This window comes from Coloeus monedula, assembly GCF_965178545.1.
Source record: "Coloeus monedula genome assembly, chromosome: Z".
NCBI classification, from domain to species: Eukaryota; Metazoa; Chordata; class Aves; order Passeriformes; family Corvidae; genus Coloeus; species Coloeus monedula.
This window is the reverse complement of record NC_138822.1, coordinates 51,411,297-51,429,516: the sequence shown is the minus strand read 5'-3', so window position 1 is coordinate 51,429,516 and position 18,220 is coordinate 51,411,297. Positions and strand designations below refer to the sequence as shown.

At 42.5% G+C, this 18,220-nt stretch overlaps 1 protein-coding gene across 2 annotated transcripts in view; it reads right to left on the bottom strand.

The window, feature by feature from the left end:
- Positions 1 to 18,220, bottom strand: part of ABCA1 (ATP binding cassette subfamily A member 1) — a 91,857-nt gene that overhangs the window by 49,753 nt on the left and 23,884 nt on the right. For both annotated transcript variants that reach the window (XM_082301598.1, XM_082301599.1), the window contains exons 4-5: positions 17,331 to 17,472; positions 16,332 to 16,453 (exon numbers count right to left, since the gene is read on the bottom strand). In XM_082301598.1, the coding sequence (XP_082157724.1) occupies positions 16,332 to 16,453; positions 17,331 to 17,472 (264 nt within the window). The remainder of the gene's footprint in view (positions 1 to 16,331; positions 16,454 to 17,330; positions 17,473 to 18,220) is intronic.

Below are 18,220 nucleotides of genomic sequence, written 5' to 3'. Positions count from 1 at the left end.
CTGGAGGAAAAACTTCCCCCACCCCGATTCCTTGGTTACTTCCTAAATGTGCCAAACTCCCTAAACACTTCTGCAGCTTGTTTATTTTTTGGTGAGATCATCGACTGTTCAGAAAGTCAGATGGACAAAGGGATGGCTGCCTGAAGGCACACTGGCATGCAGAGATCAGATATTTGCAAGCTTTTTCATTGAATCTGTCCCCATTTAAGATATTTTTCAAGCTTCTCTTAAAGGACCACATGCCTTTTGGGAGGAAAAAAAAAAAAAAAAGGTAGCCAAGCAATAATTCTTCCGCTTTTCTGTTTCCTCATTGTTCTGGTACTTTTGGGTTTTGCTCGTCTATTTTGTCTGGGCTTGGCTTGGAGGATTTTTGGCATATAGAAGCATGATTTTCCTGGTCAGGGAGATATTCTATGGGCAATTGCAAGAACACAACCTGAACTATACTGAGATTCCTGCTGACCTGCCTGTAATCATGAGGGGGAGTAACAAAGAGTCACCATCTTCCACAGCTGTAATTAACCAGTCCAGCATTAGAAGAGCATTAATCTCCTGCCTTTTTTGCCATGCCAAGCATTTTCAGACTTGCTTAGCACTAGAGTTTGCTGAAAATCAATGCTGCCTTCCAAGGAGCTCCTACAAACATCTGAAGGAGTTTTCATCATCATTTGGAGTAAACCATGAAGGAAATAGAAAAAGGTTACCAAAACTGTGGGGTACTGTTTGGCTTCCTGACAGCTGATCATGAGCCTGTGATCACTACCCAAGGCCACACTTGAAAACTCTGTGAGACCAAGGGACTGAATCCCAATACCACGGTCCTGCCTGCAGTACCCTAAGCACAAAGCCAGCCTTTTGTACCATGCATTTTCTCCCCCACCCCATCTGGTCCTACTTCCAGGACTTGTGGGTCAGTGTCTTATGCAATCCCTCTCAGTCATGGAGGCATGCATAACAGCTCACACAGGAAACCACAGAACAGCACTGAACACTGCAATGCATCTAAATTCTCTCTCTGGATACCTCAAAAAGTCAAGAGTTAAGAGAGGTTTCCTCCTGAAAACAGCCATTCCCATCCAAGATGACTGCTTGCCCACTTGGGCCTAAAGAAATAAAAGAACATTATTTAAAAAAAAAACAACCCTCCAAAAACAGGAAACAAAAGAAACGGGCAAGTCTTCCGAAGGCTAATACCAAGCTTACTTAATAATGCAAATACCCAGAGTGGAAGAACACCTTTTACCACCATAGGTCTACTACTGTAGTATTTTCCTGCCATAAAAATTTAGACACACTATCAAGTTACTCAAAAAGCATGAGACAAAATGTCAGCTCAAACATTATATAACTTGCATGTCTCCTCTCTTGCTTGAGAGTGGCCAAGAGCAGTGTTACAATCAGCTACTGCAAGCTGGTGGGTACAGAACAACACCAGGCAGCACACTGGAGACCAATCTCTCTATGTACTTTGACATGGACATGCAGCCTCTCCTTTCCCCTCCCCTTCATCTTCCACAGAAAACCAAGGGAGCTGCAGCCCTGCATGCTCCCTCACCCCTGGGTTTGGCCTCCTGGCTAAAACCATAGGCCCCAGCAAGCAAGCCAAGCCCTAGGCGCAAATGGGGAGATAAACTTGAGGTCAGACTGAGCAAACACACTCAAAGACTGTCAAATCTGATGTGAACCATCTTGCTGATGCACTGGTGGGTCAGCATAAATAATACTGAGACAGCTTTTCCCCATGGCAGACTACTTTAACAGTTTCAGTTCTGACACCAAGGGAGCAACAGCAGAGAACAGAGTCTTTGCTTATAAACCATGCAAATAACCCCCCAAACCAACAGGTCTAGTAGGGCTGAAATGCCTGTGTTGTAATTAGCTCCAGTTTGGGCACACTATGGCAATGCAACAAGGAGACCATCCCCATCCACATGAAACAAGCAGAAGAGATGTCCATATCCCATGTGGGACAGGGAGAAAGATCCTTCATATGGTCACATAAGGAAGCTTCCTGCACAACTGAGAACTCCCAGACCTGGAGGTCTTGTGCCTTAACCACAAAGCTTCCCTTCCTCTCTGAAGACACCAGTCAGGATTAGAAAATCACACATGGCAGCATTCCACAGATACTGTCTTCACAAAAGGCACAGCTGTCCTTCATTTCCATGCAGTTCAAACAAACCTTGGGGACTGCATTCTGGGCATCAAAACCAGAAACTCTTGGATTTTCGTACGGCAGAGCATCTCCTACAGGACTGTAGCACTGTATTACATGTTAAGATTAGCATTTTACTGACAACCTAACGTTTTCCAGCACCTTCATGTCTGGCCACAGTGGTAGGCCAGTTGGTTCTTGCTTAAGAATCAAATCTGTGTGATAACAGAAAAAAACCCCAAAACCCAAAATGTAATCAAAGAGCTCAAGACAGTCACATGAATTAGTGAAGAAAAACAACCTCGATGCTTGCTATATTGCTGATTAAAATGAACATCCAAATAAAAACATGCATTATAAAAAAATAGCAAATCAGTGCTATGGGGTCTCTGTTCAATGCAGACCACAACTGAACGCTGATTGTGTAGTGAAGAAGTATCTGTGGTCCAAAAGCCACAGGTTTTTAGTTCCCTCTTTCCAGAAACACATCCCCAGTTACTTTCAGAAGCTCAAAAGTTGGGTCAAAGTGCAAGAGAAGCCACGGCTGGGAATCAGTTTTATTTGCTGATCTTACTACAAGTATGATCTTAACAGGTCCCATAGTAAGCAGTGATAATTTCCAACAATACTGGGAAGATCTACAGACAAGTGGAAAAAAAACCAAAGCTTCTAGGGGCAGGTTACAGAACAAGACTCTTCTCAAACTTCTTTCCCATTCTTTCTTCCTTCACTGAGAAGTGCAGAGGGCTCATACCTTCCTCCAGAAAGTTAATGGTGCAATGTCTTTTCAAATTAAATAGGGTGGGAAAACAGAACCCCATGGAAATTGTGGCTACGTTTTTCACATCCTGAACACTGCTTTCTAAAAATAAAAGGCATGCAAATGGTATTCAACATTATCTCAATCCTGTACAGTAAAAAGCTCACCAGGTCTAATGTTAATTTGTGGACTTTCTACCCAAAGGGTTTGTGCCCATAATCTACAATATGGCAGGTTTTCAGCCTCTTTAAAGCTAACAAGCTCAGTGAAAACACTGTGACATTCAGATCTACTTCCCAGCTTCACATACCTTAACTCCCTACAAAAAACAAATGAAGGAAAGGGGAGAAGGAGCTTTGTGCCTTAAGTTAGCTCAGCAGCTAAGAGGAAAGTAGGGCAATATGTCTGATCTACAGACACAGCTTTTTGTCATCAGGGGATTTCACTCTCTACTGATTAAACATGCAAGATTGAAAACAATTATGTTATTTTCTTTATATCCATTGCAGCCGGGGAGACCTGCTAGCCTTTGGCTAAGCCTGTATTCATCACAGCCAAATATCACTGTAACACAGAAGCTGGTATTAAATTCTGACCCTTATTTCTTACCACAGAGACTGCTCATAGGGCAACCCAATCATTTTTGTAACAGCAACTAAGGCATCACAGCGAGACGAAACAGTGAGATAGAATGAGGCATGAGATGCCTTAGCTTCATTCTTTAGAATCAGCAAGGTTCCAAAAGTGCCCAAAGGAGAAAAAAAAAGAAGTGGGTTCCCAGCTCAGCACCCATCTCCACCAATTAACAGAAGGAGCAAAGAAAGGAAGAATGTCAAGTGAGCAAACAAGGCATTTCCTTCTCCCTGTACAAAGACTTCAGATTCACAATTTCCCATTCAGGTAAAACTGCACTTCTACAGGAAGGCAAAGCCCAGCCAGACTGCACAGCTGGCTATCAAGTCTGTGCAAAACTGTGCCTAGGCATGACTGCAGAACAAGGTCGCAAGGCACCCTGGTCACACAGGCCTGCTTCACCCAGGGCACTGTTTCTTCACTGGTCATACTTCCAGGAGATTTGGATAACACAAGCCTATGGAGATGCTGAAGCTGAGACCAAGAGCTGAAGCTCCAGCAGCTGAGGGCATTTCCTAGTAGCACACACTACTCTGGCTAGAAACCTGTCTTTCAGGAAACCCTCACATGGTGAGACAATTAGGGCAGGCAAGTCAAATGCTGCCACAGAACTACCTTGTACACTGGAACTTTGTACTAATTTTTCATTATCTGGGAAGTATTCCTCTTGAACACGTGCACTTTAACCCAATGAGTGTGATTTTCACACATTACCTATCACTGTGATTTAATGACAAAAGATGTCTGAAGCTACATCCTATAAAAATAAAAATGGGCTCTCAAATAATTTCAACAGACAAAACAAAGACTGAACAACTTGCAAATTGACGATCACCCAGAGCAAACAGCAATCTCCTAATGGTGAACCATGCTACCCTACTGAGCCAATGACACTGACTGACAATATGAAAAGCAAACTTTTTACAGTGCTGGGCAAGGCAACAAGTTTTCACCTGCCTTCATTATACCCCTAACCTTGGACAACGCATCCAAAAAGCATGACAAAGTAATATTTTTTAAGGTTTTTGGTCTTCGTTTCTTAAGCAGTTACTACGTTTTAATTATTCTTTTCCTCTAGGGCAGCTTTCCCCCTGTGAGGTGAGAATAGCTCTCAGAGCTGCTTGTGTACCTATTAATGCTGGCAAGAGCTAGAACTGTCTTGTGAAAAAGTTGGACAGCCATGCCCTGATTTGCTTAGAAGAAATCAAGCAGCTCAGCAGGCCTGTTGTGCAGGATTTACTAGTGTGAAAATACAAATCTAATTTGCTCACAGTCAAGTGCTGCTCCTTCTGCAGCCATGGCCTGACCTGTTTTACAGTAGGCTATAGCTCTCTGCTCTGAGGCCATCACACATCAAACAGTGCTGCCTCAGCAGACACTAGAAAATACCAAAGTGAACACCCCCTTAGCCAGGGTCCATCATCTTCATATATCTGCCATGCCAAATGGTGATGTGAGTCAAGAGGAAGCAGCCTGCCATTCATCTCCAGCTTCTAGCATCTCTCCTGAGAGGGAATGCTGTGCAACAGGCCCGGGTCTTCCCTCTCATCTTGGGACTACCTCCATTCCTCTCTAAGTCACTATTTTTGCTCAAAAGAGCTTTAAATATAGTCCAGCACAATTACTCTGGCAGAAAGCACAGCTCTCAGCATGTACTAATGCACACACACAAACCAGTCCTCAGTTAGCCTTCACTGGGGATACACTGACTTCAGGCATACAGAGCCCATTAAGCCAGCTGAGATCCCATCTCCACCCTGCATGGGAAGCCAGCAGCAAACACGGGGCTAATACATCCCTTTGTGCAGTTGGTAAAGTCCCAAAAGCCATCAAGCCCTCTTCCTGTATGACACACATGACAAGACAAAGACTCTACGTCAGAAAGCCAAGACAGAAGGCAGAGTCAAAAGCCTCAGTCTGGTTACCACAGCCCTGCTGGCAAACACAGCCTGCAGAGCTCCTGCCTACGGAGGGGCACACCCAACCACCTCCCTAAGCCTCACGTTATGCCACAGAACAGATATTCTCATTACTTTCCCCACTGCAAGGCAAATTCTGTTATCAACACAGACAACCACGAAATAGAGCTTGCCAAAGAAAAAAGCAGAAAGAAATTATGCAGAAATTATACATCTAACAGTGGGGAAAAAAAAAAAAGCAACCTTAAAGGAAACAGAAGAACAGTCACTGTATTGCTTTAAGAAGCAGATCCTGAGCAGAGCTCCAAATTGCATGGCATTATAACTGGTCGAAAATTCTCCTGCTAATGTTCACAATATAAGGACAAACTGCAAATTTATTAGCCTCTGAACAGGCTTGTCAGTTACAGAGATAACAGACCACAGATGTGACCATAAAATGTATTTCATTATTACAATAAAAGTATTTTCAGGAGTGGTAAATGGAACACATTCAGGGATGGTATAGACTATGGAGAAGGTCCTCCAAAGGTCAAACCCAGCTCAGGGCAGGATGGGTCCTTCTACAGAGGCAGAAAGTAAGGGTTTGCTGTTAGGATTTGATTTTCACTGCATGAGGAATATAATGCTCTACATAATATGCAGGTTTTAGATGTTTCAAAACATCAACTCAGAAAGTAAAATATATTAAAAACCCCAAACAATAGAGAAACCGAAAACCAAATGCCATGGTCACATCCAGTCACATACCACTATTCTAATGGCAAACAAGCTTATAAGGAATGGCATTATGCATATGGCATATGCATGGAGCTAAACAGAAGTTGACAGAATAAGCTGTGACCAAGGAGGACCCTGTCCAGAATTCTTTGTACTTGAGCAAGTGACCTTAAATTTAGTAGAAATTCAAATCACAGGAAAAAGGAGGACTGGACATTTTAATCAAATGACCATTACTAATAGTAATGAAGTGTTTTCATAAGCCAGCTATGTAAGCATGCATCTGTGAGACTGCTGGTTCAAATGCAACTAGAAGACACATATGAGAATCATTCTGAATCCCCAAAACAAGCAGGTAGAACGAATCCAGTAGTACCCTCCAACTTGAAAATTATCACAGCACCACCTATCCAGTTTGAAGAGCTTCTCCCATGAAACTGGCATGGGTAATGAGGACCTGCAAGCAAAATGGCAGGCAGAGCCTTCCAGGATCAAAGCACTCTGACTGTCCTGCACTTGTATTTGTTCTTTCTTACACAGAAAGGCTGATGAGAAGAGAAAAAGCTGCCCCTCCCTTGGGTGTGAAGATATCTGTTCCTCTTACTTGTCACAAATTCGGGGAACCTGGCTGACATACGACTTATTCTATAGTTTAGCAAGATACCATGTCTGCAGTCAGCAGATCATAGTAGCTCTTACTTTTCCTATGTTCAGGAAGACCTGACAGCTCTGAATTTAGTGCCACGTCCTAATGCTCCTTATCTAGCACACTGCAGCACAAGCCACCTTCAGAACAAAGAGTAAAAGCAACCAAGATTAACATGCTAAAGATTAACAACAATAAGCCAATCATTATACTGCACTTAGTTTAACCAGAAACACTGTCTATTTCCACTGAAAACATACCTACATCTAAATTATTTCAACCTCCCATGATTGCTCCCTACATTTCAATTTAGTTGGTCATTGCAAAGTTACCCTTATGGATAGTTCTTTGGGTTTGCTTTTGAGTCTCAAGTCCAATGGATGGAAATAAAACCCTCAAACTTCAGCACTAAAGAAAAGATTGATGAGCAACAGCACTTCAAAATAATTGAAGAACTTTCTCAATCTTTGGGAAAGACTGAAAAACAGATGTTAGAAGATAAGGATTGCCCAAATTCACAAGAAGTTTTGACTGGAAACCGTGTCTCTCATATTCTGAGCATGACACTATACTACACTACATCAGGATGGTCCCAACAGACCCTGTCTTGGTAGTTTCAGAAGCTCATCCTTCCAGCTGGTTTTCTATTGGACTGTCAATATACTAACCATTCCTTCCCTTTGGTAATGACAGAACTTGCTGGCTGAAAATACACCCTGGAGCATTTGCACCACACTGTTTTACACAGAGGGCTGGATTACTTCTAGACACAGAGAAGAACAGTGCTCGCTAGTACTTTAGGAACCTGATTCCATGTACCAGAGTCACAAAGCACTGGAATTACCTGAAGAAAATGGAATGTGTACGGCTGGAGAGGTCTTATGCATTATTTCTATGGATACACTGGTAAAATTCCTTACACTTCCTTAAGGTAGCAGCAGAGATAAGATGAAAAACAATGAAAAAGACCAGGTACGTGAGGACACTTGAGGTCTTAAAGGGCTACTTCATTGTCTTGATTTGTGTTCTCTGGCTTGACAGCACACTGTTCCCCACCTGCTAGGCACCAAGCATGTGGAACAGAGCAGGGTAACACCATAGGTGATGGCTGTTGACCATGTTCTCATACAGTTGTGCCTCTGCTACAATGGAAATTGTTGGGACAAGGGACTTCCAAGTTCACATAATGTATCAAGTGTCAAAACCACTTTTCTTTTTTCCTCCCTACTGTTCTGAAGTAACGTTTTGTTGGGTAGGCAGCAGCTGCTGCTTTCCTAAGGAGTTGGTTGGCACAAGCCAGAACAGGCACTCAGAGTTAAGATATTGCTATCTTTGCAGTAAGCTGTCTTTGTCCCATAAGCAAATCTCCTTCTGGCATGTATCTATGTTCAGTCAGCTTCAGATATGGTCCAGTTATGTTTCAGCTGCACATGTTAGAATAGATAGAGAACTATAAGGAAAAGATGTTCCGAGATACAACAGTTTATGTTTATTGAGTTCTGATTGTCTGTGGTTATGTAAACCTTCTGACAACATCAAGCAAAAATACATCTAAATATTACCTCAGGTAGTATGTGCCTCTAAAAATATATGTTTAGAAGAACAGAAAGGTTCAGAGACAGGAAAAAAAACCACCACAAAACACCAAAACTCACAGGAAAGAGTCTTATTTTAAATCCTTTTAAAGGGTCGCTTATTGCACCATCCTTAAAACTAAAGCTAAATTAGAAAGGGAAAGAAACTCTGGCTGTTTACAGAGGATGTGTATCAGAGAACAGCATGAATCTCCCCCACATACAGCACACAGAGTGCTGCCAGGTCAGCATAAAAAAAAAGTTAGGGCAAGATCTTCAGCTAATAGATGACCTACATTCCACTAAATTTTCAGAGCTACACCAATTCACCAGCTGAGGATTCCTGATACACAGGCCTAAGCAATATGCAGTTTTAACAAACTCAATTATTGACACTTAGTAAATACATAAACAGATGCATTTTTTAAAAATTCTGCAACTGTTGCATTTAATTCAATGGATTTTTCCAGAATTTTGAAAACAAAACATATGAAAGTATAAGCACAAAACCTGTAAAGTGAATTAAAAGTGTATTTCAAACAATTCACAACTGCTATTCTATAAAACAGAGAAACCGCAAAAAAACTCTAGGACTGGAAGTAGAGACTATTGCATTTTAATGAAGCCGCAAAGAAATTCAGCAACAGATGGCAGAATATTTTGCTTGATTTTAGTCAGGATCCTGGTATTAACACTCACTTATTTTATGACCCAAAATATTTAACTAGAACATAAAAGACTGCCCAAAAATTGAACTGACATATATTTTCAAAAAAATCAGTCAATCAATGCTCTATCTTCTTGCCTGTGTAAAAATGAACTTGATACATCATCAACATTTTTTAAAAGACATCAGCTTTTATTGCCTCCTGACTGCATTGAAAACTGCCACATCCTGCTGCGTTTCAGAATGAGGGCAGCTGTTTATTTATTTAGCTCACAGGAATGCTGTAAAAATTAGGTAATAAGTGTTTGTAATGAATGCTGAAGATAAAATGTATGATTACTAGGTATAGCTCCAAAGCTGAATATTAACTTGAAAGATATGGGAGGTCAGACCCAAATTAGGCACTCTGGCCTCAGTACCAATCAAACACAGAAGTGCACAGGGCTTTTTCCAAATGGGGCAATTTCATAATCTCCACTCGCATGAGAGCTCAGGCACACGGAAATCCCCTGAGAAAGCTGAACTTTTCATCAGATAACAGTGTTACAAATTTCCTAGGGGACTACTAACACTAAGCTCGATGTGAAAAGTCACTATCCTGCTGTCTCAACCAACCTCAGACTGTAGCTTAAATAAACTGAACGCAGTCTTCCACAAATCAGGCAATTATATTAAGATTCTGAGATTAGAAGTCAATGAAAACAAATGCAGAATTTGCCACAGTGGAAAACATAGAAAATAAATGCAAATTGAAGCTAAAACAGTGTAAGTTTTGGCAACATAGTCCTGACATTTAGCAAGCTGTACTGACAAGGCTGCATACAAAGAGGGAGACAATAGCAAAGTGTGAGAGGTTTAACTGTTCACTTAACACTCTCTACTTTATTTGCTGATTTAAAGTAAAAGTCAGTGTTGACAGACGAGGCTACAGACTAAAGAAAACACCCATAACTTTTTTAAGATGGTCCTGCTTCTGAGGCACATACTTGTATTAATTACTGACAAGCCAAGCAAGCAACTCTTGTTTTATCATTGTGTCTGTATCTAGCTAAGTTAAGAAAGATAAAGGTGGTGCCCTCAAGAAACGGCAATTTGGTATCTATTTGAATAGTTCTGTTGCTAATTGTAGCTATGGGCATTGCAGACTCCCCTACATGCAGTCAAACCATTAACGGGCACTATTGGGTTAGCTGGTTCTGAAGTAACCAAACCGCCAGCACAGCCTCATGCTGACAAGCTCGCAATTCTCCTTGTGTGTTTTCAACAGGGTTCACACCATCTTCTGCGACAGGATTCTCAGAAACGTTTTTCTCAAGCTCCTGTCGCCTAGTATAGTGCAGACACTACAGCAAGGCCAGATTTAACTTAACACTGCATGTGTTTTTTCAATTCCCCATTCTAAGAGATTTGAGCCTTACTCTCTCACATCCATACATATCTACCACCCAGAATCCAAGCTGACATAATTCTAAACTTATCTCTTCCAAAGCATCTCTGTAGAAACGAAGTTTAGACCAAAAGCAGACACTAAAGCCCAGTTCTACAGAATCAGAATACAGCAATATACATTTTGCTATATGTGTTTACCCATCTCAACCTCTAAGCAAAGTCACATAGTAACAACTGCTCATGAACAGCCCCATGGAAAACAAGGATGATTGCCTGGGAACAGATTTAGAAGTACAGCAGACCTTTGTACCTTGACCTCTATCAAGAAATTTTATTATCTTGATAATCACATCCTTGGCTACCAAATAATAAGGAAAGCAGAAGCAGGCTCCATTGAAAGTGGTAATTCCATATGCAGTTATATTGTAGTCACAGGATGCTATTTTCTGAATAATGCAAATATCATGCCACCTAACTAATTAAAGCTACATAACTAACTGCCCTATAAAAAACGCTGCCGTAAGAGTCTGTCCACCTTTGCACATCTCTTGACTGTCAGCCTCCTAGTTTCAGTTTAGGACAGAAGAAATAACAGACCCATTGGATTCACACAGAGGCTTTGTTCACTACCTGTAGTAAGGGACTTAAAGCGCCCTTCCAAGAATGTTTTGGAAATGTCTTTCCAGAAGATCCACAGCTGCCTAAACAATTTCCATTTACTTAAAAATATAAAATCTAAGGACATTCATATCTGTGCCTGCTCAGCAACACAGATTTGAAGAAAAAATTAATTAGACAAATGTGGGAAAACTTCCATGTGTACCTGAATCCCCTACCCAATCGACATGGCACACCACAATCTTTGCATAATCCAAGCACCCAGTATTGGCCGCTTCTTCCACTTGCTCATTGTGACAGGCTGCATCTGACTGCAGCAGAAATCACAGTGGTTCCCCACATGGTCCCAGGCTCCCCTTCCTGGAGGGGTGCTTTGGTCTGGGAGGAAGTAGCAGCCAGGAATATCCTAGGGATTTCTGCTGAGGGCTAGTGCAAGGTAACTGGTACTGAAAAAGGTAAAGTAGCCTTCCTACCTACCCTAATAAATCAAGATCTCTCTACTGATACCACAGGGCAACATTTCTGGCAACACTTTTTCTCGACCTAAAGGAAAGGCAAGGACCTGAATGTCACTGTGGAGCACATTACCAGAGAATCCAGGTGTATATTTATGCACAGCAACAGGAATGCCACCCTGCCACAGTTGGTGTTTCTGGGGGTGAAGGCCACCTGGACGCATGGTTTGCTAGTCTTCATTCCAGCCTGGCTGGTTTTTGCTAGGATTCTTCCCAAAGGAAGTCATGGAGGAAACAGTTTAATTAGGGTATAAGAATCAATCTAAATGTTTAGCTTGAGGGTGTGGGGACAATTTTGTTAGGGACAAGACATTGAGGAGGGAGTTAGCCATCACCTTAATGTCACCTAGCAGGTAATGTATGACATCCTGTTTCCCTGAGCAGCCTGTAATCATACAGTAATACACAAGCCACCAGAAAACCCCTCCCAAGGCTGTTCTTTAGCCCAAGCCTTCTACAATCCTTCACCTGTTAAATAAAAGAAGCACTAATAGCACTGACCAGACAGGCTGCAAACTCCTTCAGTCTCAACATCTCTCTGTGCAGCAGAGTGCAACATCAGCAAAGAATGCCACCCAGTTGATGTTTCTCTCCTACCACGAGCAATACTAATCCAGCAAACAACAGGGACAGGCAGGGCACGTGTGGAGTAATAGCCTGAGATCTGATACAATTTCTTAGGCAATGTTTGTTTCCCTCTGCCTATTGCATTGTTCCATTTTTGTTTAGTTGGGTTGGCTTCAAGAAAAACAGAAACATGCCCTTTGGGATCACTGAAAACTAAGAGCAATGGAGTAAATATAGCCAGGTTGGCTTATATTTGCAACTTTCAGCGATAACAAAAGAAGATGGCTTTAATTATACCTGATAATTTATTACCCTGTGGCACTGCAGAACAAAGTATTTTGGAGTCCTGAAAACAGAAAGGAAAAATAAAGAAATGTACTTCAGTATCAATAGCAAGCTGTATCTCCATCTTTCAAAACAGAAAAAAAGCTTATTTCTTGCAAACACTTAACCTGATAAAATGACACTGAGGCCAGCTGCAAATTCAGTGCCTGCAAGCAGCGATCCAAACCTACTGCAGCTGGCAATCCCAGCAACCTTGTCATGCTCTTGAAAGTGCCGCCACCAAGGTCTTTGACTCTCTGTTCTGATTTGCACTCTGCCTTATCATGAGTGTTAAAGACCTTGGTGACATTGCTGGACAGACACGTAACAAGTGGAACAGAGAGGGCACCTGGCACCTGCCTGCAAAATTGATCATGTTATGGTATGTGTGCGCCTGCACGTAGATTTCACTGCCCAGGGCTTGCTGGAAGCGGCCGCACAACAGCACTGCCCACAGAACGTGACAGCTGCATGTGCTGAACTCCCTCACACCACCAGTTAGCACTTTATCCTGGCCAAAAAAGGTGCTACATGAAGCAGCACTGGACTGTTCCTTACTGGTAACACCTTCCTCTCCAACAGAGAGCTCTTCTCTGCTGTTCCTTCTCAAACTCCTGCACAAACAGGCCTGTTATGAGGAATTATCTCCCACCTCATCAAGAAGTGCCTAAGAGACAAAGCCTGTTGGAATGAGTGCATAGCATGGCCTGAACAAAACCTTAGTGTCCTACCTTGTCTTTAACAAAGACCTGTGCAAGCACCTCAAGCAACCTCCCATCTTAAGTAGGTCTCTCATCCCCAAGGTTCAGCTCATGCGTAACTTCAGATCAGACGACAGAGTCACACCTTGACCATTAGTTTGTGAGGGTTGTTTTAAAGAAGGTTCAAGCAGAAGGACTTTGGCAAATGGTCTCTAAACAGATTCCAGTGTCAGAAGCCAGATACAGACATGAATACTCTGCGTGACTAGCATTAGCTCCAGTTTGTATGCTGGCAATGAGGGATCAACTCCTGGAAGCCTGTTTCAAAGTCATCAGGCAGCAGCAGGAAGAATGTGTGACGGGAGAAGGGAGCTGAAGACACTCCAACAGAGCCCATGTCACACACCAGGGAGCATACAGTCCATCCCACTGGGAAAGCTGCAAAGCTGCACCTGTCTGCACCACCAATTCACACAAATTCAGGTCCAGGCCAGAGTTAAAACATACAGAATATTATAATGCTTTCAATTATTAGCTTATTGATAATTAGCCTTCCTGCTACTGGGGGAAACACACGTATACAGACAGTGCTTTCAGGCTGGGTGGTGCACTTACATCTGGCATCCACTCATACTGTCTCCTTAGGTTCCCAGAGTCACTAGAGGAAATGCCCCAGAGTGAAGAGGATTTGCATCTCTCACACCTCATCGTCAACAGCAACTGAGAGTTGACCTTCCTCGCACAGGAATCTAAGCACTGCTAAGTATAAATACATGAGTACTTCTAAGATTAGAGGATGCTGTTCCATGCATGCTGTCAGAGAATGAATCACACAGCCAAGAAGTGGGCAGCAGGGTCCATCAAGCTGGAAGGCTTTGTAAGTGAGCATAAGAAGGACAAACAGGCTTTGTTCTCTAAAAGCCTTACCAACAGTGGACATTCTGTCATTCTAATGACACATTGGCTTGATTTTTTGATTACACATTTGAAATATTTTATTGTAGAAATATAATCTGATGACTGGGTCTGAGGCTTGTTTTTGCAGACAGTCCACTAATCTTTACAGTGGAGAGAAACATGAGCCTTCTGACTTTCAACTTGTACAGTACTCCATATGCAAAACTCTTCTTGGAATCACTCCTCCCCCTCAAACCTTCCCAGCAGCAAGAGCTTCAGCTTATGGCTTGGATAGTGTTCTTATAAATGGCCATGTCTGACATTCACCGCAAGTCCTAACAAAAAATACCACACCAGCATCTACTCTCTTTGGAAGAGTTAACTTGCCAATATAAGTGTAAAAGTAGTACTACTAAAGTGTAAAATACTACAGCTAGAAGTGTAAAACCATTAACAACAATATCTGTCATTCTGATGGAGAGAGCTTGTTCCCAGCAAATCAAACCAAACAACTGAAGATATCCAAGAAAACAATATTAAACTTTTCCTTGGGAAACAGTCATCTTAACTCATTTTGGCTGTGTTCCTTATGCGTCCATCTCTGCACAAAGGGTTCACTCTGCATCCTCTCCCCTCTGAAGCTGCTGCAGATTTAGACAAAAGCTTGAGGATGCCGCTCACCAGTTCTCTGAGTAAAAAGAGAGGAGGCCTGGTGGTATGGATACTGAGCTCCTCAGCAAGGAGAGGTGCCCTTTATACACAAGTATCAACTAATGCTCAGAGTCAGTAGACCACAGTATTATGTGCAGATCTGGTCACATCAGGATTCTGCGCAGCCCTGAAGGGGAGAGAGGAGGGTTAAATACTCAAGACAAATACCTTGCGCAGTCCATGTCTGAACATAGATTCAGCACATACCTGTCCACCTGTCACTAACAGTACAGATTATTCCAAGACAACCTGCAATGTACTGAGCAACACAGGAAAGAATGTAAAAACACCATCTCTGCTTAAAGTGTGCTCAGCACACATCAGACACTATGTGACACTATTCACATCATACCAGGTCAGATATTTTTCTTCCTGCAGTTTGCCTGAGCCATCTTCAAATGAAGAGAGCTAAGAAGAACTACAGCTGTGAAACAAAGGACAATTTTCACAAAACACTAAAATACTACCTGTGTCCAAAGAGCTCCACATGCTGCACAAAGGTGGTAGGTGAAGACCCACAATGGCTGTGCTCCCTTTTCTATTTCCCTGCTGTATGTCTTTCTAAACCATTTCTTTCTAAACCATTACTTTCCATCACTTCCACTAGACACATGCCACACTAAAACAGCAGCCAAGATAGATAATCTTTCTGGGATGAATATCCCAAAAACCTTTTACAAGGTATCATGTCAGAGAGACCTGGCAATAGCAAGAGATCTGCCACATTTCCTGAGACGGAACAGAGTTCTTTCACGTCCCAGCTCTGCTGCAAGCTTCCCATGCGATCTCACACTAGTCACTCATTCATCTGCACAGGACAGGAAGGCACATCATCTTTTCTCACAAGCTAAAAATGGGAGGATTCTAATTTTTCATGGGAAATAGGGCTGTGAAAGCCCCCTAGACAGTTTTCTTTCGTACCCTGCCATTCAAAATCCTGCCAGACAGTATCAGACAGTGAAGTATACTACACCAAACAGTCTTATAGGAACAAAAAAACCCCTCCAAAAATCAAACACAAGAAGGGAAATGGATACTTCATTGTCAGAAAATAACCAGCTTTCAGTCTGTAAATTGGAGGCCAACATCAGCTTTTCCCCATCTGTGTTCTTCCAGCACACTTCCCTCTGGAGCTCAGGCGTTAGAACACTAAATTGTAGCTACATTGTGTTCACTGCTTGACAGAACATCAAAATAACTAGCACTCTCCAAAAAGACACACTACTTGGACTCCTTTGAGAAAATGAGCACTTTGACTAACTTCAGCGCGCCCAGGATTATAGTTTCACATCCAAAACAGCTGCTGTTCTTGGCATTACACACCGCCCCTCTTCTCTTCCACCAAACAAAGAGCACAAAAAGCTCTGACACAGGAGAGGCTTAAGGTACTTCTGCAGGATTGGAAAAGGTGCGAAAAAATTCTGAGTTATAATTGCATATATTCACATGATGGCACATTCCTGAAATTTACACACACACATGGAATTAAACAGACCAGAAATACCAGATATTGACTCTTTCTTTTAGACTCTTACCTAAGGCAGAGGAATTTCCCAACTTGTGTAGTTTTCCCAGGACCTTCTGGACATCCTTTATACTTGTGTCCTGTTGGCTGTACAACAGTAACCTCCTGGCATCCGAGAACAGGCGGGAAACACTGGGGGAAAACAGAAAAACAACTAGCAGTCATCAGCTCTGTGAGCCACCATCCACAGATACAGTTTTATATACCAATTCCAAACTTTAATCCCCTTTGGTTATGTCACTCCAGCACAAAAAAACTCTTTGTTCAGTGAACACCCTGGGACAATCCAAGGAGCCCAACAGAAGATATCTGCTAATGCAAGGTCAATGTAAGTTACATTGGGAACATCATGCATTTGAAAGCATTTTTAGGGCTGGGATGGAGAGGGCTTACTGCTGCCTATAATCTACGGCTTCTTAGAAGAACAATAATTTAAGAATCTCCTTGCTCCTTTCAAATGCTTCTCCAGGTTGCAGACACATTATACTCTGCACTAAGCCTATCTTTCCTGACAGTATGAATGTAGCAAGTAAGGCAAGGTATAGGAGAGCTGGCCATCAACTGTGCTTTCCGCATCATGTTAGCCAGTAATAAATGATAAATGTCAGAGAGTATCCCCTAAACCTGTTCAACTGCCTCACACTCTATACTGTTCACAGGCTCATTAAACAGGGAAAGAGATGCTCTGAAAAAAGAACATCTTAAAAAGACTTACCTTTTTATGGGTCAAATTCTGAGCCCAGGTAAGAGAATGGACTCAGTCCTTACCCAGGCAGCGCTTTTCATTCACCAAGAGCTTCAGGTGCTCGGACTTGAGAATTCTGCACACCTACCACCTGTCTGCTAGGCCCTATGAACTTGGTAACTGAAGAATCTGGTACTTCAGAGGTGGTAGAAATTGCAAAACCCCCACTAGCATAAGATTTCATAACTAGCTGGTGATTTCCAAATACCCCATTTTCCCATGTTTTCCCCAGAATAGGGATGAGGCAAAAGCAGACAGACTCACATGGAGGCATTGAAGTTTCCAACAATACCAGGGGATTCCCCAGGAGTTGGGTAGCGGAAACATGGGTTGTTGGCATTGCAGATGATCCCCTGTATCCATGGCAAGGTTCCTGCTGAAGGCATAGCTTTATTTGGAAAATGACCTGGAACAGAAACACAGGAGTTAGGAGACAATGATACAAGCTTTTACTACACAACATTGTATTTGAAGAGCACTGCTAACCTTGCACTGGGTATTGCCCCAAAGTGCTCATGAAAGAGCAGAACACCCAACACTAAGAAGGACTGAGCTTGTGTTAGACTCTCCACACTGCTCTTTCAAATCTTTTTGCTGAAGTCTAAATCCTTCTGCTAAAGAACTACTGAAGTTGTAGGCGAGAGTTTACATCCTGTTTAAGAACAAAGCAGTAACAAACTACTCATGGCAGATATCCACCAGTAATGCCACTTGGGTACTTTTGAATCCCATACCCCCAACGACAGGGCAGGAAAGGCCTCCCTTGTATAATCCTGCATGTTAGATAAGCTGTCAGGCTGCTTTTTGCAGTGAGCTCACTTCCCCACCCCTGCACGAGGAAGGAATCCTGGAAGAAGGTTGTGTCCCTTCCTCGGTATCTCAAAGCTCAAGACTTTGAGGATCAGATGCCCACTCTTCCCTCTGGTGTCTACCTCATCCTCCCAGCATGCCTGCTATCACTCAGGGGGCTGGCTCCTCCACTACTCCAAAGGAAGTACCAAAGGCCAAGAAAGAGGTATCAAAGCTGTTGAATTACAGCAAGAATGGTTAATGTACGTGGTTGAAGGAAGACGGGAATCTTATTAGCCCTCCCTGGAGAAAGCCAAGGACCTGTGCAGGAGAAAGATGAAGGAAACTAAGGTTTATTGTTTCCA